Source organism: Glandiceps talaboti, chromosome 11, assembly GCF_964340395.1.
Source record: "Glandiceps talaboti chromosome 11, keGlaTala1.1, whole genome shotgun sequence".
Lineage (NCBI taxonomy): Eukaryota > Metazoa > Hemichordata > Enteropneusta > Spengelidae > Glandiceps > Glandiceps talaboti.
In genome coordinates, this window is record NC_135559.1 from 24,644,637 (window position 1) to 24,670,638 (window position 26,002).

The following is a 26,002-nucleotide window of genomic DNA, read 5'->3' on the forward strand; positions in this document are numbered from 1 at the left end:
TGCCATCTTGACTTACCCCTACTGTATGCCATCTTGACTTACCCCTACGGTATGCCATCTTGACTTACCCTTACTGTATCCCATCTTGACACCCTTACTGTATCCCATTTTGACTTACCCTTACTGTATGCCATCTTGACTTACCCCTACTGTATGCCATCTTGACTTACCCCTACTGTATCCCATCTTGACACCCTTACTGTATCCCATCTTGACTTACCCCTACTGCATCCCATTTTGACTTACCCTTACTGTATGCCATCTTGACTTACCCCTACTGTATCCCATTTTGACTTACCCCTACTGTATCCCATCTTGACTTACCCCTACTGTATCCCATCTTGACTTACCCCTACTGTATCCCATCTTGACTTACCCCTACTGTATCCCATCTTGACTTACCCCTACTGTATCTCGTCTTGACTTACCCCTACTGTATCCCATCTTGACTTACCCCTACTGTATCCCATCTTGACTTACCCTTACTGTATCCCATCTTGACTTACCCCTACTGTTTGCCACCTTGACTTACCCCTAATGTATCCCATCTTGACTTACCCCTATCTTGACTTACCCCTACTGTATCCCATCTTGACTTACCCTTACTGTATCCCATCTTGACTTATCCCTACTGTATCCCATCTTGACTTACCCCTATCTTGACTTACCCCTACTGTATCCCATCTTGACTTACCCTTACTGTATCCCATCTTGACTTACCCCTACTGTATGCCATCATGACTTACTCCTACTGTATCCCATCTTGACTTACCCCTACTGTTTGCCATCTTGACTTACCCCTAATGTATCCCATCTTGACTTACCCTTACTGTATCCTATCTTGACTTACCCCTACTGTATCCCATCTTGACTTACCCATACTGTATCCCATCTTGACTTACCCGTACTGTATCCCATCTTGACTTACCCGTACTGTATCCCATCTTGACTTACCCATACTGTATCCCATCTTGACTTACTCCTACTGTACGCCATCTTGACTTACCCTTACTGTATCCCATCTTGACTTACCCCTACTGTATCCCATCTTGACTTACCCCTACTGTATCCCATCTTGACTTACCCCTACTGTATCCCATCTTGACTTACCCTTACTGTATCCTATCTTGACTTACCCCTACTGTATCCCATCTTGACTTACCCCTACTGTATCCCATCTTGACTTACCCCTACTGTATGCCATCTTGACTTACCCTTACTGTATCCTATCTTGACTTACCCCTACTGTATCCCATCTTGACTTACCCATACTGTATCCCATCTTGACTTACCCCTACTGTATCCCATCTTGACTTACCCCTACTGTATCCCATCTTGACTTACCCGTACTGTATCCCATCTTGACTTACCCCTACTGTATGCCATCTTGATTTACCCTTACTGTATCCCATCTTGACTTACCCCTACTGTATCCCATCTTGACTTACCCATACTGTATCCCATCTTGACTTACCCCTACTGTATCCCATCTTGACTTACCCCTACTGTATCCCATCTTGACTTACTCCTACTGTATGCCATCTTGACTTACCCGTACTGTATCCCATCTTGACTTACCCCTACTGTATCCCATCTTGACTTACTCCTACTGTACGCCATCTTGACTTACCCTTACTGTATCCCATCTTGACTTACCCCTACTGTATCCCATCTTGACTTACCCCTACTGTATCCCATCTTGACTTACCCCTACTGTATCCCATCTTGACTTACCCTTACTGTATCCTATCTTGACTTACCCCTACTGTATCCCATCTTGACTTACCCATACTGTATCCCATCTTGACTTACCCCTACTGTATGCCATCTTGACTTACCCTTACTGTATCCTATCTTGACTTACCCCTACTGTATCCCATCTTGACTTACCCATACTGTATCCCATCTTGACTTACCCCTACTGTATCCCATCTTGACTTACCCCTACTGTATCCCATCTTGACTTACCCATACTGTATCCCATCTTGACTTACCCCTACTGTATGCCATCTTGACTTACCCTTACTGTATCCCATCTTGACTTACCCCTACTGTATCCCATCTTGACTTACCCATACTGTATCCCATCTTGACTTACCCCTACTGTATCCCATCTTGACTTACCCCTACTGTATCCCATCTTGACTTACCCCTACTGTATGCCATCTTGACTTACCCCTACTGTATCCCATCTTGACTTACCCCTACTGTATCCCATCTTGACTTACCCCTACTGTATCCCATCTTGACTTACTCTTACTGTATCCCATCTTGACTTACCCATATTGTATCCCATCTTGACTTACCCCTACTGTATCTCATCTTGACTTACCCCTACTGTATGCCATCTTGACTTACCCTTACTGTATCCCATCTTGACTTACCCCTACTGTATCCCATCTTGACTTACCCATACTGTATCCCATCTTGACTTACCCCTACTGTATCCCATCTTGACTTACCCGTACTGTATCCCATCTTGACTTACCCGTACTGTATCCCATCTTGACTTACCCCTACTGTATGCCATCTTGACTTACCCCTACTGTATGCCATCTTGACTTACCCCTACTGTATCCCATCTTGACTTACCCGTACTGTATCCCATCTTGACTTACCCGTACTGTATGCCATCTTGACTTACCCCTACTGTATGCCATCTTGACTTACTCCTACTGTATGCCATCTTGACTTACCCCTACTGTATCCCATCTTGACTTACCCATACTGTATCCCATCTTGACTTACCCCTACTGTATGCCATCTTGACTTACTCTTACTGTATCCCATCTTGATTTACCCATACTGTATGCCATCTTGACTTACCCCTACTGTATGCGATCTTGATCGACTTACCCCTATACTGTATCCCATCTTGACTTACCCCTACTGTATCCCATCTTGACTTACCCCTACTGCATCCCATCTTGACTTACCCCTATATTGTATGCCATCTTGACTTACCCCTATTGTAAATACCTGTAAATATTAGTACAGGAATACAAGACACATAGATCTATAACTAATATTTATAGGTACACAAGACACATGGATCTATAACTAATATTTATAGGTATACAAGACACATAGATCTATAACTAATATTTATAGGTATACAAGACACATAGATCTATAACTAATATTTATAGGTATACAAGACACATAGATCTATAACTAATATTTATAGGTATACAAGACATATAGATGTATAACTAATATTTACAGGTATACAAGACAACCACATATAACTAATCCAACCACATAATGTAGTATTCAAAGACTAAAGTTGCAATTGATACAATATGATAATATATGTACATGTATTAACAACATAAAAGAAAATTCTGGCGAACAGTTCAACGAACTTCATGCCTCAATAAACTGTTACTTAATACCTAGTACTAGTAGTAGGTTGAGATTGTTAAAGTTGGGTTAAATCCTATGTGCTTTGTGGCAGCACTGATTATACATGTGTGTATGTATAGTCGGGAAAGTGTAGTAGGTTGTGCCACTATAGGTCTATGTGAGGAGTGGTAATTGGCAAAGATTCTGTTGTACCAGTACATATCAATCATTGTTTATATCAACATATTTCTACTACAGCCTTTACAAACATTGTTTATGTGTATATCAGCATATTTCTATTGTTTACATGTATATCAGCATATTTCTATTGTTTACATGTATATCAGCATATTTCTATTATTTACATGTATATCAGCATATTTCTATTGTTTACATGTATATCAGCATATTTCTATTGTTTACATGTATATCAGCATATTTCTATTGTTTACATGTATATCAGCATATTTCTATTGTTTACATTATTTTGTATATGAACAATGTCTACTTTCTGACATTTTCTTAGATTTCAGGTACATGTAAATTTAGAAACAAATGAAAAGACTAACATGTGCTGACATTCAACCAGCTGTCACTTACTGTGGTTGAAGTGTGAAATGTCCATCCACCTATAACACTTTAATCCTAGCAATTTCAAGAAGCTTTACAAATAGAGAATTCTATCAATAAGGTGATAAATATAGCATCCATTGTAAACCACTTTGTCTCATCTCAGTAAACTTGAAAATCTTTGTCAACAGCAAACTTATGATCATTTCATACAGGACCAGATTTAAACTGAATGCCTCCTGTAAGGGCAAGAAAACAGAGATTTTTGGGCCTACACACATTTTTGGAATGCAAAATTCTGAACTTGATGTACCACTAATGATAAGAAACTATATGAAGTTTGAAGCTAAGACACAGCTTATTTTACTACTTACATATCTAGGTTTTGAGGCATACATGTACATTGTAATTCAACAACTATTTTTCAGATTTAGTGATTAGCATAACATCAACTCTATTCCCGAGGTTCTTCATGGTTTTACAAAATACAGAGTTAGGGACTGGTCAGTTTCTCCAGCCGGGGGGGGGGGGGGATTCTTAAATAGGTCTGACAAAAAGTCACTGACCCCCCCCCCCCTCCTATCACTTAATTCTAAAACACGATGACCCCCTCCCCATATATATATATATATATATATATATATATATATATATATATATATGTATATATATTCCGTACCATAACTTGTGTATTTTGTGTAATACAGCTCTACTTCTCAGTATTGAGCGCTTTTCCTTCAGTTTATGACTTACCTCTTACACTGAATTAGTGTATATATATATATATATATATATATATATATATATATATATATATATATATATATATATATATATATATATATATATATATATATATATATAGGGGGAAGAGACTGGGATATGTCCACCTCATGTGGGGAGTCCAAGGGGGTCTCCCTCTAGAAGCCCTAGAGGATTTTTACTCTTAAAGCCCGATATTTAGGCTATTCAGACCCTTTCAAGCAATAACTCAATCCATGCATTACAAGACAGCACCATCAAGTATCAGAAACTTTTCTTTATAACTTACATATAGGGTTGAAATATGTTCTTAAAAGGTTAAATGGCATCATTATATACATGTAGTAAAGGTCAGCACATCTAATTGTATTATCATTGGTAGGGGAGATTTGGAGATTAAGGCAATTTTAGACTATCTTGGCAAACATTTCACATCTTTAAAAGACAATATCATCTCAAATTAGAATTGGATGAAAATATTTAAGAAAAGTTTAATACTATTATGACACTATTGACAGTAAAAAGGTTGTTGGTGCATCTGATTGTTGGTTGAATGCATGAGTGACATCTGGGGGTGATGGAGTCATTGGTGTTTCCCCCTGGCAGTAAGCAACAACAACAAAAACCTCACTATGTGGAATGGGCAAGCACTTTTTGATTTGGGCAAGTACTCTTTGTTTTCTACTTGGCCAGTGGACAAGCGAAATTTTTTCATTATTTCGACCCCTGCATAGAGATTATTTGCATCCAAATATTGTTACATAGACCACCCATAGAGATTATTTGCATCCAAATATGTGATACAGACCACCCATAGAGATTATTTGCATCCAAATATGTGATACAGACCACCCATAGAGATTATTTGCATCCAAATATGTGATACAGACCTCCCATAGAAATTATTTGCATCCAAATATGTGATATAGACCACCAACAGAGATTATTTGCATCCAAATATGTGATATAGACCACCCATAGAGATTATTTGCATCCAAATATGTGATACAGACCACCCATAGAGATTATTTGCATCCAAATCAAAAGTCATTTTCAACATAGCATCCCATGATAGTCCTGGTGATGCGAAATAGTGACAGGGGTCTAGCTTATAATATTGATTACATATTTTCCTAAAACCACAAGTTAAACCACTTGCCTCTTACCACTGCAGTCAGGGTTCCAACCAATCCACGGTTGTTGGTGGTGGAGTGGTTAAACCACTTGCCTCTTATCACTGCAGTTCGGCAGGGTTCCAACCCATTTAGGGTTGTGGGTGGCCGAGTGGTTAAACCACTTGCCTCTTACCACTGCAGTCGGGGTTCCAACCCATTCAGGGTTGTCGGTCGCCAAGTGGTGAAACCACTTGCCTCTTACCACTGCAGGCGGGGTTCCAACCCATTCAGGGTTGTCAGTGGCTGAGTGGTTAAACCACTTGATTTTTACCACTGCAGTCGGGTTCAAACCCATACAGGGTTGTCAGTGACCAAGTGGTTAAACCACTTGCCTCTTACCACTGTGGTTGGGGTTTGAACCCATTCAGGGTTGTCAGTGGCCGAGTGGTTAAACCACTTGCCTCTTACCACTGCAGTTGGCGTTTGAACCCATTCAGGGTTGTTGGTTGCGAGTGGTGAAACCACTTGTCTCTTACCACTGCAGGCGGGGTTCAAACCCATTCAGGGTTGTCAGTGGCCGAGTGGTTAAACCACTTGCCTTTTACAATTGCAGTCGGGGTTCCCACTCATTCAGGGTTTGATTAAATTTACCACGCTGTAAGTAAGAGTTGTTCAGTTTGACTCTACTGAATAATGCAGGTTTCTCCTCGTACTTCGGTTTCCTCCTGCACTAACATTGACCTCATAACTTAAGGGATGGCCCTCACTGGACTTCTTGGCGGACAAGTACATATAAACTTAACTATCCAGTGTAAATAAAGGTTATTATCAACTTTATTACTTCTAATTTGAATGAATGGCAGCACAATTTAATAGAAGTTAATAGGTCAAAGTCAATATCAAAGGTTTTAAAAGAAAGCTGATAATATGATGTAGACACTTGAATGTAGATTATGTATTCAAGTTTCTAAGTTATGCACCAAATCATGATTATTGCTCATTACAAATATGGCTGCCATACAGTTAAAAGTGATGTGTGTACCAAATCATGATTGCTCATTACAAATATGGCTGCCATACAGTTAAAAGTGATGTGTGTACCAAATCATGATTGCTCATTACAAATATGGCTGCCATACAGTTAAAAGTGATGTGTGTACCAAATCATGATTGCTCATTACAAATATGGCTGCCATACAGTTAAAAGTGGTGTTTGTACCAAAAGGAATGCATGTGCGTGTTTTATTTGTTTTGAACTACCCTTACTCCCCCTAAAAGTGATTCAATTTTTTAAAGAAACTGACCTCATATAAATGCTGATAATCTGTTCTGAAGGTCAAGGTCAAAGGTGATTGTTTTACAAGGAAGCTTTCATGTCATTACTTATATATGGGATTAGACACTTGAATCTATGAATTAATATTTTTAAGTATGCAATAATATATTATTGATTTTTAATGACAAATACAGTGTTTTTTAGTAAAATGTGATGTGAACACCGAAAGCAATGATTGTCTATATTTCCTTTCTTCTACATGTACATTGCCTGTGAACATGATTTAAAAGAATTTGGCAACTAATAAATATAAGTTTATGTTAAGTGCAAGATTTTGGTAATTGACCCTGAAGGTCAAGATCAAAGATATATCCTTTCTGCCTGGTTTGACTGAAATTCAGAGAAATGACATCTTACAAACAGACAGACAAAATGATACATGAATTGACGGAGAGAGCCCATTGTAATTGTCCACCCTTGAGGAACTAATATTGCCAATGGCGATGTGCACAACTGAAATCCAATATCTGACATACACATGCAGTGGGAGAAACACACTTCAAACATGAAAACACCCCTACAGGATAATGGAACATCCCATTAACTTTGGCCAAGTGATTACATACCATCATATAACTACATTGTACCCTGGTACATGTATACTTCACATAAAGGATCAACTCTTTTGGATGTAATATGAAAACCACTGATCAGATCACTTTCATTTTCAATCTAAACACCAAATGTCTAAACCAAATCTCAAGGCAATTGGTCAGGTGTTTTTTAATTTTAATTTTCACTGACACACACACACGCACACACAAATACGCACACATACACACACACACATACATACATACATACATACATACACACACACAAACACACACACACATATACACACACATTTTGTGATGTGATGCCTATAGCCCTATTGAACTACTTTGGTCTATCAGAAACTATACAACTTAAAGTTTTCTACAAACATCAAAGTTTATCTGGTTGTAAAAAATAATGTATTAACTTCAGGATTAAAAGCGGCCTGGTTATACTGGTATATGCCTTTATCAATGACGTCTCAAGTTGTTCCAAACAAAACACAGCAGGGCTCGATTGTTAATGTGACTACGCTCTATGGGAAGAGTCAGAATCTTACATCTTGTAATTCATGATTGTTAATGTGACTACGCTCTATGGGAAGAGTCAGAATCTTACATCTTGTAATTCATGATTGTTAATGTGACTACGCTCTATGGGAAGAGTCAGAATCTTACATCTTGTAATTCATGATTGTTAATGTGACTACGCTCTATGGGAAGAGTCAGAATCTTACATCTTGTAATTCATGATTGTTAATGTGACTACGCTCTATGGGAAGAGTCAGAATCTTACATCTTGTAATTCATGATTGTTAATGTGACTACGCTCTATGGGAAGAGTCAGAATCTTACATCTTGTAATTCATGATTGTTAATGTGACTACGCTCTATGGGAAGAGTCAGAATCTTACATCTTGTAATTCATGAGAGGAAATTAAAGTCATAAAAAACGTATGTCAAGAAGTTATCTGAAAACCCTATAATATAGAAACAAAAATGCATCAATCTGTTCCTTGCATGAATTTGATTGAAGTTGAAATTATCCAATGTACAACAGTGGAAATTACGAACAAGCAGCATCCAGTAATTCTGACCTCATTAGCGACAAGCATCATTATACTGAGAAATGGCATCATGCTGTGGGCAATTGAGTCAAATGAGTCTGGAATGATGCATTTTCCTCCCTAACCTAGACACATTTCTTTCCCAAGTAAGCAATTTATGGCTTATCTGAGGCACAGCACTAAACAAGGAAATCTACAGCCAAATTGTCCTGTGGCACTGATTTGACAAAGTCAATTTAATGATCAATATGTTTGTGATGATTTATTGACATACATGTATTATTGATAATAACTAAGAACATTATACATACTCCATATTAAACACAACTGTTACAGAATCAGCAATGAAAGATTTAAACTCTGAAGAGAGTTTGATTAGTAGAACATCATTCTGTCTTACTCTTAGTATTGAAGTTGATTCATACCCATCACTGTTTTTATCTCTGAACAAGACATTTTCTGACATAGGGAGCATGCCAGTTGGGGTAGTCTGGTAACTTCATGCTATCTTCGTTACTTATGTGCTACTTGAGTACAGTGTGTGATATAACAGTATTTGAGATTGAAGCCTTTATCACTCCACTCAAAAATACTGCCTATTGTTGTAAGGTTGGGATGCAAGCATTGTTGAAGGCTTATTCTGAGCGAAGTATTAACTATCTTACTAGAAGGGTGGGTGGGTTGGTGGGAAAGTAAGGAGATGTCGCTTATGTTTGGCATCCTTGATGGATTGGCTAACTACATACTATACACTAGTCTTCTATAGTGCCACTTAGCTCACCACACTGCACTGTCTGCCCTTTACTGTTTGAGGAGTGACAACACTTAGCTCACCACACTGCACTGTCTGCCCTTTACTGTTTGAGGAGTGACAACACTTAGCTCACCACACTGCACTGTCTGCCCTTTACTGTTTGAGGAGTGACAACACTTAGCTCACCACACTGCACTGTCTGCCCTTTACTGTTTGAGGAATGACAAAGTGTCATTGATTGCCCTATGACCTTTATGTACATGTACTCTATGAATATTGAAATTTAACATCTGGCGTAATATTTTCGCTGCATGATTGGGCTTTGAATAATAAGGTATTTAAAGCCCTATCACTCCATTCAAGAATATTGGCTACTGTTATAAGATTGGGATGCGAACATTGTTTTAGCTATCCCCTACAATTATTATGACATTGCATTAGATCAACACACCAAATTCTTAATTTTCCCATCACTAAACCTCCCACTCCTTTTCTTTCCCTTCCCCTTCCCTTAGCACTGAAGTTAGTGCTGTGTCTAGTGGTGTCATCTGAGGTCACTTAAATGCTGAAAGTTTCTCACTGACCATGTTTTTATCAAGTGCACACATCTTTCAACCACTTTGCATTTGTTGTTGTTGTTGTTGAAATCCTTTAAATGGGCAGCTCTAGACAAGACCATGCAAAAGGCAGGTTGCCATAAAGGCAAGGGCATAGAAGAAGTTCCCTGTCTGTGGATACACCAGTAAAAGAATAACCTGTGTGTAGGTAATTCTACTAATTACAATTTGATTCTTACTGTCATTGTCTTCCAACATATTTACACCCTAACATGAATAGCCTATTCCTCCTGGCATAACTAATTAATTAATCAATTAATAATAGTCATTTCTGTCATACCACATTAGGTAATCACTCTCAAACAGAGCCAGGACTGCTCTACTGTATTAACTGATGATATTGTGTCAACAATTTGTGCTTGCTTGTAACTCAAAATTGTTGGCATGAATTCCTCTGTCGATTTTATGTTACAACAAATTTAGCTGATATCCACAGCTACTACATGGAATTTATAGCTGGAATCCAGAGCTACTATATGGATTTATAGCTGGCATCCATGGCTACTACATGGCATTTCATAACTGGCATCCACAGCTATATACTACACATGGCATTTTATAGCTGGCATCCATCGCTACTACATGGCATTTCATAGCTGGCATCCACAGCTATATACTACATGGCATTTCATAGCTGGCATCCACAGCTATATACTACATGGCATTTCATAGCTGGCATCCACAGCTATATACTACATTGTACATGGCATTTTATAGCTGGCATCCATGGCTATATACTACATGGCATTTTATAGCTGGCATCCATGGCTACTACATGGCATTTCATAGCTGGCATCCATGACTACTACATGTACATGTACATGGCATTTCATAGCTGGCATCCATGGCTACTACTACATGTACATGGCATTTTATAGCTGGCATCCACGGCTACTACATGTACACCTAAATAGTACTTTTATTATCAAATTTGCTGACACTATCGTGGGCGGATTAATCAAATGCGATGAAACATCATATCGCAATGAAGTGGACTCTATCATAACATGGTGCTATGAAAACAATCTTGAACTGAATGTCAAAAAAAACAAAGATTATTGTCCACTTTCGAAGGAATCTGTCTGATATTGTTCCTCTAGTCATCAACAACTTAGAGGTTGAAATACATGTAGTGCAGTATTTTAAGTTTCTCAATGTTTACCTCTCAGCCGATCTGAAATGGGAAATCAATACTGATCAAATTGTGAAGAAAGCACAGCAAAGATTGTTTTTCTTAAGACGATTGAGAAGCTTCCATGTCAGCCTGGGACTGTTGGTCAAGTTCTACCGAGTGGTGATTGAAAGTGTCCTGACACTGTCAATCATCGTTTGGTGGGGCAATGCCACAGTCGATGACTGGAAACGTCTCAATCAAATCGTTAGCACTGCCAGTAGCATCATTGGGTGCCAACTTCCTTCTCTTAATGAGTTGTACAACACTAAAGTAAAGAAATGCTCAGTCAACTGTAAAAGATGATTTCCATCCAGCATGTAATTTATGCCAACTTATGCGATCAGGTGAGCAGTACTTTTCGATCATATCAGGTTCTAATCACACATTGTTTAGATTTTACCCAACTGCAGTTCGCACTCTTAATGAATTAATTCAAGTTAATTCTCTGTTAACGCATCAATCTTGTATAAGGTGTCGTCTACAGAATACTGTTTTTGTAAATTTCCAGTATACACAAAATCAATGCACATTTCATTATATATGTACCAGTATATTTATGACAATAAAACACATATCATATCATATCATATCAAATACATACAAGTACTGTTGATTGAGACAGGAATGTCTCCAGGCCATAGTACTTTCACTAATAGCAAAAGGACCAATGCTTTTATTCAATGAAAAATGTTGCTGACGACAACAAGCCTACAAGCCTAGTACTAGTAATAGGGTACTACCCTACTAAGGAAATTTACGGCTCTCACTACAGGGAATAGATGAAGTAAAATCAAAAGTTAATACTCACGTCATGACATCTTAAATATTGTGCGATTTTAATACTAAAACACTGAAATCAAAGGGCTTCTCCCAAGACATCTACCATCATTCGTGAAATGGGACAATAAAACCTAATTACATTAACCCTTACACTGCATCACTCACTGCATACTCAGGTGTACAGGGTGAATCTAAGAGTACATAAAACATGAAAGCATTCCACCATAGGAAAACACAATTACTGTAAAATCTCTCATCTTACAATTTCCCATTATAATTTAGTAGCCAGAACATTAAAAGATACTCAACGTCACTAACCATGAGTCATATTTAATAAAATAAAAAATTAAATTAAAACATGTTAAACCACGATCATGAAATCACACTATTCAAACGAAAAGACAATCACTCAAAGAACATCCTCTCTGACGACGGACAGGAGGGGTCTACAAACTGCCAGGTGATCCTGAACTATCTTGAGGTAATTCTAGAACTACCTCTGACAGTTCTAGAACTACCTCTGACAGTTCTAGAACTACCTCTGACAGTGCTAGGATTACCTTAAAGTAGTTCCAATATCACCTGGTAGTTTTTGAAACAATGCCATCTAAACAAAACAAACAAGCAAATTAATTCAGGCATTGATTTTACTGTTTGTGGCAGTCAAAAAAACTAGTATTTATATTACAATTCATTTGACTAGATGCATCGTTATGTTAATTGTTGGCATATTCATTTCATCCTTCGAAGATTCTTGCTTAAAAGTGATTCAAAATGCCCCATACCACAACCTTGAAAAGCATTCTTTATGACTCTTATTCAGTAAATGCAAAGCTAACTATTCAAAATTGTATGATGTGAGAAATAAAGAGTTAAAACTGGCGATCAGCAGCGACCCAAACAGCCATGAATGTACAGTTATACTGGCTGTTGTTCTCCCTTTTGGGGATTATGACATCATAGTATACAGTTATCAGCTTACTGCATATAAAATAGTTATCAGCTGACTACATGTAAAATAGTTATCAGCTGACTACATGTAAAATAGTTATCAGCTGACTACATATAAAATAGTTATCAGCTGACTACATGTAAAATGGTTATCAGCTGACCACATATAAAATAGTTATCAGCTGACTACATGTAAAATAGTTATCAGCTGACTACATATAAAATAGTTATCAGCTGACTACATATAAAATAGTTATCAGCTGACTACATGTAAAATAGTTATCAGCTGACTACATGTAAAATAGTTATCAGCTGACTACATGTAAAATGGTTATCAGCTGACTACATGTAAAATAGTTATCAGCTGACTACATGTAAAATGGTTATCAGCTGACTACATATAAAATAGTTATCAGCTGACTACATGTAAAATAGTTATCAGCTGACTACATGTAAACTGGTTATCAGCTGACTATATGTAAAATAGTTATCAGCTGACTACATGTAAAATAGTTATCGGCTGACTTATACATGTAAAATGGTTATCAGCTGACTACATGTAAAATAGTTATCAGCTGACTACATGTAAAATGGTTATCAGCTGACTACATGTAAAATAGTTATCAGTCGACTACATGTAAAATAGTTATCAGCTGACTACATGTAAAATGGTTATCAGCTGACTACATGTAAAATGGTTATCAGCTGACCACATGTAAATATAGTTATCAGCTGACTACATGTAAATATAGTTATCGGCTGACTTATACATGTAAAATAGTTATCAGCCGACTACATGTAAAATAGTTATCAGCTGACTACATGTAAAATGGTTATCAGCTGACTACATGTAAAATGGTTATCAGCTGACTACATGTAAAATAGTTATCAGCTGACTACATGTAAAATAGTTATCAGCCGACTACATGTAAAGTAGTTATCGGCTGACTACATGTAAAATAGTTATCAGCTGACTACATGTAAAATGGTTATCGGCTGACTTATACATGTAAAATAGTTATCAGCTGACTACATGTAAAATAGTTATCAGCCGACTACATGTAAAATGGTTATCAGCCGACTACATGTAAAATGGTTATCAGCGACTACATGTAAATAGTTATCAGTCGACTACATGTAAAATAGTTATCAGCCGACTACATGTAAATAGTTATCAGCCGACTACATGTAAAGTAACAATAGAGGTATGTAAGACCATAAAGCAAGTAAGTGCCACTACATGCATGGAGCCACCATCATAGTGAAAACATAATCTAAAACTTAATTAATGGCTTACAATATATACATAATTATATGTACATGTATAATAAGTATTTTTTTCTATGAGTACCTTATACATGTACATGTACTTGTGTCATGATTGGTAATGATAATATTTGGATTAGACTCAATTTAATAGTGGAGTAATAATCACATTGTGTACTAGATTCCAGAGTGGTAGCCAAAACATAAATTTTAATGTGGCTACATTCAGCCATTATTGCAAAAGTTGAGAATCAAAGTGACATGCACATGCAGAGTATACATGTAGTATCTGACATTTGTGCCAGGTTTGGAAGAGATTGGCTCATGCATGCCAGGTATACATTCTGAATATTTTGGCTATTTGATATGTATGAATCACAGCCAAAGGTCATGGTCTCACATAAAAAGATCTTTATAGATAGTATGGTTGTAGGCACTCAAACAAAGTACAATCTAAATTGTATACTTTATAGTTCCAGAATACAAGTAAGTGGGTGCAACGTGATTTTTTACTATGGCAGCTGACATTTGACCCAGGTTTGAGTGAAAAGGAATCATGCATTTCACAGGTACAATGTAAACATATTGCATACTTTGAACAATTTGGGCTATTTAGCCGTGAATATAGTGGTCAAGGTCAAAGTCTCACTAGAAAGTTCATCATACATGTAGATAACATGGCTGTACCCTGACACTTAAATAATGTTCTGGAGTTGGTGAGCAAAATGTGACAACAAATATGACTGCCATTCGGCCATAATCCTGAAGGTCTAAAAAAATTTAAATGTGGTGTGGTGTGCATATGCCCACTATAGTATCTACATTCAACATAAATTTGTGCCAGGTTTGTTTGAAATCAGCTCAGCATTTCACAGATACTGGTGGACACAGATATCATGTACGAACGCACTTGATGGACGGACCCAACATACAAGTAGTAGTCCCCTTTTGTTTGCCCATTGGGGACTAGAAAGTGTAAGGGTGTGAGATTGCAATTTATTTCAAAACACATTCTTTTTACATTGTATTATACTGGCATGTGACTGTACACATAAGAATGATCATCATCCCCTCAGATTCAGATCATGATAGAAATATTCACAGTTTAAGTATCACCAAACTTGTCAAGAAAATAAATGATGTATACCGCACGGCTACTAACAGGGACAGTAGATTACAACACCACATTACCAAACAGTTCTGGAAAACAAACAGTCCATGACTGAGATTCTGAGGCAAACCCTGAAAGGTCACTGTACATGTACATGTACATACAAATGCAGCTGTACTAATTGTATTATTTTGAGATCAGCCTTCAATCTATTCACATGTAGACCTACTCAATATTCTGCAGCAGCACTCAATCCCTGCTGCTTACAATCCCTTAATATTGGCATATTTTTGTAGGCCACTAAAAAGGAAAAAATAGTTTCTCGTCAGGAAATGTTGTCTAAAGTGGTATGACGATGCGTTTATTTTTTTTTTACATTCTCAACAAATGTCACAGTACATGTTGTGGTTGGCCAGGAGATCACTAACAGCAATGAGCAAATAGCAATCAATGAGAAAAAATAACTTATTACATATGTTCTGTTGTATTCCAACAATTGTCTGTAGGAACGACAATCTCAAAACTTTGCCCTTACGGAAGACATTCAGTTAACATCTGGTTAAAAGATATGTTGCTATTTTTTGCACAATGAGAAAAAACTTTGGAAGAATGAAAATCAAATTTGTCCCTCTCATGGAGCTGCATATCATTTATACCCTATAGTTGTACATACATGTTTTACCAGTTTATCTGACAAAGTGCATCTACATGTACATCATTGACTCTATACTGTCTGAAATATGATGATGTGTCAAAATGTTCAGAGCTGATATTATTATGATAATCCTGATTATTGTATTTCTTATACCACATTTGTACATAATCACGTAATCATTGTTACCAAGCCTTCTGTCAAAGACATAGTCTGCAACTTGTGTGTTTTATGGCAAACTTATTGTGCAAATCTGAATGGTGTCTCTAGATTATAGATACAAGATTCATAATTTATTGACCAATTTGCTATTTGACCTTGAATATGGAGATCTACATCTAAGTAAAAGGTCAAGACATAAAAAGAAAGCTGACCTTTGGGGTATAGACATAAATGGAGTCTTTGTTTATTCAACTTCTTGAGTAAAGCAGACAAATTTTGTCATTTCACAGTAAAAATGGTTGTGAAGGTCAAAGGTGACTCTCATTAGAAAACTCATCATCACTGATGATGTGATGGTAGACACTTGAATGGTTTTCATATGTATGACACTTTTGGAAATAACAGGCAAAATGTGCTTGTTTATCATAAACATGACTGCTATTTTGTTATTCAGGTCAAGGTCATGAAATTATGCGCATATGCCTCACACATTAAAAACCAAGACATGATCAAAATATCATAACCACTTGAAAAGCTATAAAGATACCCAAATTTCACTATTTGACCTTGAAGAAGACTTCCATGGTCAACGTTCAGAGTCTTCAAAGAAAACACGGGATGTAGGAGTTGAATGGTGTCACTATGTATTATAACTCAAAGGTTATGATGCATATTGTGAAATTTAATAACAAATATGGCCGCATTTGGCCATGTTTGATTTGGTCGTAAAAAAAAGTGTTATCTTTACGGAAGGTTTGGTTGAAATCAGTTAGTGCATGCCAGAGTTATGAATGCATGCATGCACACAGACATAACCAACATATAACTCCCCTCCGGGCAGTGTCCAATGAGGACTAAATATTTTCTTCATTCCATTTCAGTCAGGAAATAATTTCAATAATTTTCAACTCATTCTGTTCATAAAACACCTCATATTTTCCTTGGCTGGAACACAGAAGAAATACATTTGCATATTATTAGGGAAAAATGTACGGCTAATTTTTAAGTACATGGAAATCTCAAAGAAATAAATGTGTTGTACAAATGTCAATGATGAATTCTAAAAGTGATCCGTCAAATGTTGATAAATTGAAAAAAATAGGCCCTTATTTGTTTTTGTTGGCAATTATTATGGTCTGCATACATTATATATAATATAATAGCAAAACAGTGTACATGTACAGTACATGTACAATCAGTATAGCTGTATCAAGGTTTTCATCTGCCCATAAATCTAGTGCGTGGTTAAACTTCACTGGGTGAAACAGTAAGTATCACAAAACCAACCTTGCAATGAGTGGACTGAATATTAAGTATCACAAAACCAACCTTGCACTGAGTGGACTGAATATTAAGTATCACAAAACCAACCTTGCACTGAGTGGACTGAATATTAAGTATCACAAAACCAACCTTGCACTGAGTGGACTGAATATTAAGTATCACAAACCCAACCTTGCACTAAGTGGACTGAATATTAAGTATCACAAAACCAACCTTGCACTGAGTGGACTGAATATTAATTATCACAAAACCAACCTTGCACTGGGTGGACTGAATATTAAGTATCACAAAACCAACCTTGCACTGAGTGGACTGAATATTAAGTATCACAAAACCAACCTTGCACTGAGTGGACTGAATATTAATTATCACAAAACCAACCTTGCATTAAGTGGACTGAATATTAAGTATCACAAAACCAACCTTGCACTGAGTGGACTGAATATTAATTATCACAAAACCAACCTTGCACTGAGTGGACTGAATGTTAACTATCACAAAACCAACCTTGCACTGAGTGGACTGAATATTAATTATCACAAAACCAACCTTGCACTGAGTGGACTGAATGTTAAGTATCACAAAACCAACCTTGCACTAAGTGGACTGAATATTAAGTATCACAAAACCAACCTTGCACTGAGTGGACTGAATATTAGGTATCACAAAACCAACCTTGCACTGAGTGGACTGAATATTAATTATCACAAAACCAACCTTGCACTGAGTGGACTGAATATTAAGTATCACAAAACCAACCTTGCACTGACCTTAGCTATTATCTAGAATACATATAACACTTGAATAGGTCATGACCTTAGCTATTATCTAGAATACATATAACACTTGAATAGGTCATGACCTTACCTAGTATCTAGAGTACATATAACACTTGAATAGGTCATGACCTTAGCTATTATCTAGAATACATATAACACTTGAATAGGTCATGACCTTACCTAGTATCTAGAGTACATATAACACTTGAATAGGTCATGACCTTAGCTATTATCTAGAGTACATATAACACTTGAATAGGTCATGACCTTAGCTATTATCTACAGTACATATAACACTTGAATAGGTCATGACCTTAGCTATTATCTAGAGTACATATAACACTTGAATAGGTCATGACCTTAGCTATTATCCAATGTACATATAACACTTGAATAGGTCATGACCTTAGCTATTATCTAGAATACATATAACACTTCAATAGGTCATGACCTTAGCTATTATCTAGAATACATATAACACTTGAATAGGTCATGACCTTAGCTATTATCTAGAGTACATATAACACTTGAATAGGTCATGACCTTAGCTATTATCTAGAATACATATAACACTTGAATAGGTCATGACCTTAGCTATTATCTAGAATACATATAACACTTGAATAGGTCATGACCTTAGCTATTATCTAGAATACATATAACACTTGAATAGGTCATGACCTTAACTATTATCTAGAATACATATAACACTTGAATAGGTCATGACCTTAGCTATTATCTAGAGTACATATAACACTTGAATAGGTCATGACCTTAGCTATTATCTAGAGTACATATAACACTTGAATAGGTCATGACCTTAGCTATTATCTAGAGTACATATAACACTTGAATAGGTCATGACCTTAGCTATTATCCAATGTACATATAACACTTCAATAGGTCATGACCTTAGCTATTATCTAGAGTACATATAACACTTGAATAGGTCATGACCTTAGCTATTATCTAGAGTACATATAACACTTGAATAGGTCATAACCTTAGCTATTATCTAGAGTACATATAACACTTGAATAGGTCATGACCTTAGCTATTATCTAGAGTACATATAACACTTGAATAGGTCATAACCTTAGCTATTATCTAGAGTACATATAACACTTGAATAGGTCATGACCTTAGCTATTATCTAGAGTACATATAACACTTGAATAGGTCATGACCTTAGCTATTATCTAGAGTACATATAACACTTGAATAGGTCATGACCTTAGCTATTATCCAATGTACATATAACACTTCAATAGGTCATGACCTTAGCTATTATCTAGAGTACATATAACACTTGAATAGGTTATGACCTTAGCTATTATCTAGAGTACATATAACACTTGAATAGGTCATGACCTTAGCTATTATCTAGAGTACATATAACACTTGAATAGGTCATGACCTTACCTAGTATCTACAGTACATATAACACTTGAATAGGTCATGACCTTAGCTATTATCTAGAGTACATATAACACTTGAATAGGTCATGACCTTAGCTAGTATCTAGAGTACATATAACACTTGAATAGGTCATGACCTTAGCTATTATCTAGAGTACATATAACACTTGAATAGGTCATGACCTTAGCTATTATCTAGAATACATATAACACTTGAATAGGTCATGACCTTAGCTAGTATCTAGAGTACATATAACACTTGAATAGGTCATGACCTTAGCTATTATCTAGAGTACATATAACACTTGAATAAGTCATGACCTTAGCTATTATCTAGAATACATATAACACTTGAATAGGTCATGACCTTAGCTATTATCTAGAGTACATATAACACTTGAATAGGTCATGACCTTAGCTATTATCTAGAGTACATATAACACTTGAATAGGTCATGACCTTAGCTATTATCTACAGTACATATAACACTTGAATAGGTCATGACCTTAGCTATTATCTAGAGTACATATAACACTTGAATAGGTCATGACCTTAGCTATTACCCAGAGTACATTACCTAGTATCTAGAGTACATATAACACTTGAATAGGTCATGACCTTACCTAGTATCTAGAGTACATATAACACTTGAATAGGTCATGACCTTAGCTATTATCTAGAGTACATATAACACTTGAATAGGTCATGACCTTAGCTATTATCTAGAGTACATATAACACTTGAATAGGTCATGACCTTAGCTATTATCCAGAATACATATAACACTTGAATATGTCATGACCTTAGCTATTACCCAGAGTACATTACCTAGTATCTAGAGTACATATAACACTTGAATAGGTCATGACCTTAGCTATTATCTAGAATACATATAACACTTGAATAGGTCATGACCTTAGCTATTACCCAGAGTACATTACCTAGTATCTAGAGTACATATAACACTTGAATAGGTCATGACCTTAGCTATTATCTAGAATACATATAACACTTGAATAGGTCATGACCTTAGCTATTACCCAGAGTACATTACCTAGTATCTAGAGTACATATAACACTTGAATAGGTCATGACCTTACCTAGTATCTAGAGTACATATAACACTTCAATAGGTCATGACCTTAGCTATTATCTAGAGTACATATAACACTTGAATAGGTTATGACCTTAGCTATTATCTAGAGTACATATAACACTTGAATAGGTCATGACCTTAGCTATTATCTAGAGTACATATAACACTTGAATAGGTCATGACCTTACCTAGTATCTACAGTACATATAACACTTGAATAGGTCATGACCTTAGCTATTATCTAGAGTACATATAACACTTGAATAGGTCATGACCTTAGCTAGTATCTAGAGTACATATAACACTTGAATAGGTCATGACCTTAGCTATTATCTAGAGTACATATAACACTTGAATAGGTCATGACCTTAGCTATTATCTAGAATACATATAACACTTGAATAGGTCATGACCTTAGCTAGTATCTAGAGTACATATAACACTTGAATAGGTCATGACCTTAGCTATTATCTAGAGTACATATAACACTTGAATAAGTCATGACCTTAGCTATTATCTAGAATACATATAACACTTGAATAGGTCATGACCTTAGCTATTATCTAGAGTACATATAACACTTGAATAAGTCATGACCTTAGCTATTATCTAGAATACATATAACACTTGAATAGGTCATGACCTTAGCTATTATCTAGAGTACATATAACACTTGAATAGGTCATGACCTTAGCTATTATCTAGAGTACATATAACACTTGAATAGGTCATGACCTTAGCTATTACCCAGAGTACATTACCTAGTATCTAGAGTACATATAACACTTGAATAGGTCATGACCTTACCTAGTATCTAGAGTACATATAACACTTGAATAGGTCATGACCTTAGCTATTATCTAGAGTACATATAACACTTGAATAGGTCATGACCTTAGCTATTATCTAGAGTACATATAACACTTGAATAGGTCATGACCTTAGCTATTATCCAGAATACATATAACACTTGAATATGTCATGACCTTAGCTATTACCCAGAGTACATTACCTAGTATCTAGAGTACATATAACACTTGAATAGGTCATGACCTTAGCTATTATCTAGAATACATATAACACTTGAATAGGTCATGACCTTAGCTATTACCCAGAGTACATTACCTAGTATCTAGAGTACATATAACACTTGAATAGGTCATGACCTTACCTAGTATCTAGAGTACATATAACACTAGAATAGGTCATGACCTTAGCTATTACCCAGAGTACATTACCTAGTATCTAGAGTACATATAACACTTGAATAGGTCATGACCTTACCTAGTATCTAGAGTACATATAACACTTGAATAGGTCATGACCTTAGCTATTATCTAGAATACATATAACACTTGAATAGGTCATGACCTTAGCTATTATCTAGAGTACATATAACACTTGAATAGGTCATGACCTTCGCTATTATCTAGAGTACATATAACACTTGAATAGGTCATGACCTTAGCTATTATCTAGAGTACATATAACACTTGAATAGGTCATGACCTTAGCTATTATCTAGAGTACATATAACACTTGAATAGGTCATGACCTTAGCTATTATCTAGAGTACATATAACACTTGAATAGGTCATGACCTTAGCTATTATCTAGAGTACATATAACACTTGAATAGGTCATGACCTTAGCTATTATCTAGAGTACATATAACACTTGAATAGGTCATGACCTTAGCTATTATCTAGAGTACATTTAACACTTTAATAGGTCATGACCTTAGCTAGAGTATACACTTGAATAGGTCATGACCTTAGCTAGAGCACATATATATCACTTGAATAGGTCATGACCTTAGCTATTATCTTGAGTCAGGCAACTGTATTTTACACTTCAATTTGGACAAAACTTTTCTACATCTTTAATTGTCTGGCAACTGTATTTTACACTTCAATTTGGGATTTAGAATCTCAAAAGAATTTGGAATTAGTTTTTTGTATTACCATATTTTCTTCTATACAATTACCAAAATGTAAGTAAATAGAGGGATAAACACAAAGTTATGCTATGAGCCTTGTAAACAATTATTTATAACTAAATTACATTGAAGGATTAGTTGATGCAAATACAAATCCTACAAAACACTTTTCAATCAGAGAATACATTATTTGGTGTTGGATAATAAAATAATAAGCAACATTAAAACTTAGAGTTTGTGTACATTTTGTCTAACCTTGAATTTAGATATAGTATAGCTGTTTAATAAAGACCTTTTACTGAACAAAATTAATGTGTACAAGAACAAAACAATCAATACCAAAACACCCAAAGTCTTTCATACATTTGTACATGTTGGCTTACATCTAGTAAAATGGAAATGTGTAAGTCTGCTTAATCGTCACTAACTTTTCAAACACACATACAAACTTTGGGATCTTTCCCATGGCCCAGTGACCTTATAGTTCTTGGCAAAAACATATTGTTATTACTTGATGCATAAATAGACTTAAGTTTCCATGCATGATGACATTTGATTTGTGATAAACATGAGAGGACACCAGATAGATCCTACATTCTAATATTGCAAAGTTTAATAAGGCCTAACATAAACATTCTCCAGAAATTCAAAACATATTTTGTTATTCACCGTCTTTTGCCCAACTAGTAATTTACTTGTGTACAAAACAGTACCTCATTGGCAGAAAGACGATTAAGCTTTCACAATATGTAAACAAAATCAGTGAATATGGTCAAAGCAGATATTTGCATGGGGCAGACAGAGGTTGGTACTATTGAAAATAACTGATGACTTTGTTAGCTAGACTATGGTAAATTATAGGTGTTATGTTTGGTTCAATTACGTGTAGAATGCGTAGTCCAACACAAACCATCACGACACAAGTATGGATGGAAAATAATCTCTGAAGACACATAGAGTTTTACTCAATATAGACTTGTTCAAAATAGAAACATTCGTAGTACATTTATTTAATATAAATTTATTGCACTGCAACACCACAGGTCAAACTAGCTGATTCACGAGTCGATGTACGCTAGCTGTTCTTCCCTCAACAAAAAGCTAATATTTTAAATTGCTGTCTTTCAAAACACTTTATATGTATTGTAATAGCCTTTTCTGTTTGGCTGTCAAAGTTGGTGAGGTGAGATCAGTTGTGACAGTCTTAACAATATACGGCCCATATGAGACGATATTATAAAGCCATAGAGGAAATATCAATGTTTATGAATAAACGGTAACAGTGACACACAAAAACAGTTCAGACAGCGTGAGGGATTTCTCACAGTTTTTGCAGTGAAACATGACGGTAGACTCCCACCGTAGTTGTTAATTGTTGAGATGCGGCATAAACGTGATGGAGGAGATAGGTCATTTTGCTGTCAAATGTTCCTATAAAAGCACGATTGTAGTAGCCTGGCTTTGGGAAACATAATATTTTTAGGACTTACCATGATTGATAGCCTTTACAAACACAACACGCGACCCAATGACAATAGTGTAAATAAAATAGACATGCGAACGTTAGCATTAGACACTTCCGGGATCGGATATCGAACCCTTGTTTTCCAACGTTTCGGTTGCTTTGCACGTTTTATAGTGTTTCGTGTACCTAAGATGCTAATGATACTTGAGAGGCAACTTACCGTGAGATGCACCCACCAGCTGACCGGCTCCGAAAGCCAAAAACATACACAACACAGTCGTCCATACACCACCCGCCATTTTGCTGTCGTCAGTTTCTAGTGGCTAGTCACGTAGTACATGTATGATGTAGTACATACACTGTCAATCGAAATGTAACAGCGATTTCCTCCGACACCGTGACAGATCTACCAAGAGTTTTGATATAGTTCCATTCTTGCGGTCTTCTGCTTATCAAAATAAGCTCAAAACTTTCAAAATTAGTCCTGATGTCGAGTTATCACAGCTTACTGTATTGGCCTGCATACTGTCTTTACAGTCCACTCAGTACGTGTTCCCTGTTACGCACGTCATCTGCCGATGACATTTAGCGTGCGTAAATGGTTGCAAGATCCAGTATGCAAATGAGATGTTGCCATCCAGTCACTTTTGATTGCATATTTAGCCATTTATACACATCAAATGAAATATCTGTCAACGACCACAACTATCTTTTATGTTTTATGCTTTGTGTCCAGTGTTTTCCCGCAAATAAATTCTAAATTTAGCGATATGGTGGCGGGCATTGTCCCACATATACGGCACTGCAGCCCTGCTTGCATACGGAGTAATCCGGGACTCGATTCTGTCCAGAGTCAAGTCAGTAATATCACTAATACATCCATGGTAATATAGACTCGTGCACCGTCTGTAAGCAGGACCTTTCCATTTTTCATTTTTCAGTCACTATTTACGACCGGGGGGAAGTTGGAGGAATTGTTTTGAAAATCCACAAAATTTGAGTGAACACCACCCCCCCCCCCCCCGCCGCCGCCCACCTGGCTTGAAATATTTTCATAACCCCCTCCTTGATACATATTTTTTCATAACCCCCCCCCTCAAGAGGGGTGTATATATATATATATATATATATATATATATATATATATATATATATATATATATATATATATATATATATATATATATATATATATATATATATAGTTTTGGTAGTACTGGAACTCTTTCTTGGGTGTAACTCGGAGTTTCACGCATATTGCGATCATCAGACACTCTCAGAGTGTCTGATGATCGCAATATGCGTGAAACTCCGAGTTACACCCAAGAAAGAGTTCCAGTACTACCAAAACTATTACGCTCTGCCACTGCGGTATAGAGCACTGTCTTATAGCAGATTGATACTCACCGAGTTATATATATATATATATACGTACGTGCGTACGTATATATATATATATATACGTACGCACGTACGTACATACATACATACATACATACATACATACATACATACATACATACATACATGCGTGCATACATACATACATCCATGCGTGCATGCGTGCATACGTGCATACGTACGTACGTACGTACGTGCATACATCCATGCGTGCATGCGTGCATACGTGCATACGTACGTACGTACGTGCTTACGTAGGTACGTACAAACATAGTATGGTAGGCCCATCGTTTCAGCTTGTAACTGCCCTACGGAACACAGCGTTATTTAGATGCCCTTTTACGACCTATTGTGGCATCTCAGCCTACCTACTTAATGGCTTCCAATTCTAACAAGGTAAGTCACGATACTTTTTTTTCCTA

At 36.3% G+C, this 26,002-nt stretch overlaps 1 protein-coding gene across 2 annotated transcripts in view; it reads right to left on the minus strand.

Moving 5' to 3' along the window:
- LOC144442438 (uncharacterized) overlaps nucleotides 1-24,735 on the minus strand; it is a 185,534-nt gene extending 160,799 nt beyond the window's left edge. For both annotated transcript variants that reach the window (XM_078131788.1, XM_078131789.1), the window contains exon 1: nucleotides 24,400-24,735. In XM_078131788.1, the coding sequence (XP_077987914.1) occupies nucleotides 24,400-24,478 (79 nt within the window). In that variant the 5' untranslated portion in view covers nucleotides 24,479-24,735. The remainder of the gene's footprint in view (nucleotides 1-24,399) is intronic.
- Nucleotides 24,736-26,002: the final 1,267 nt, after the last annotated feature.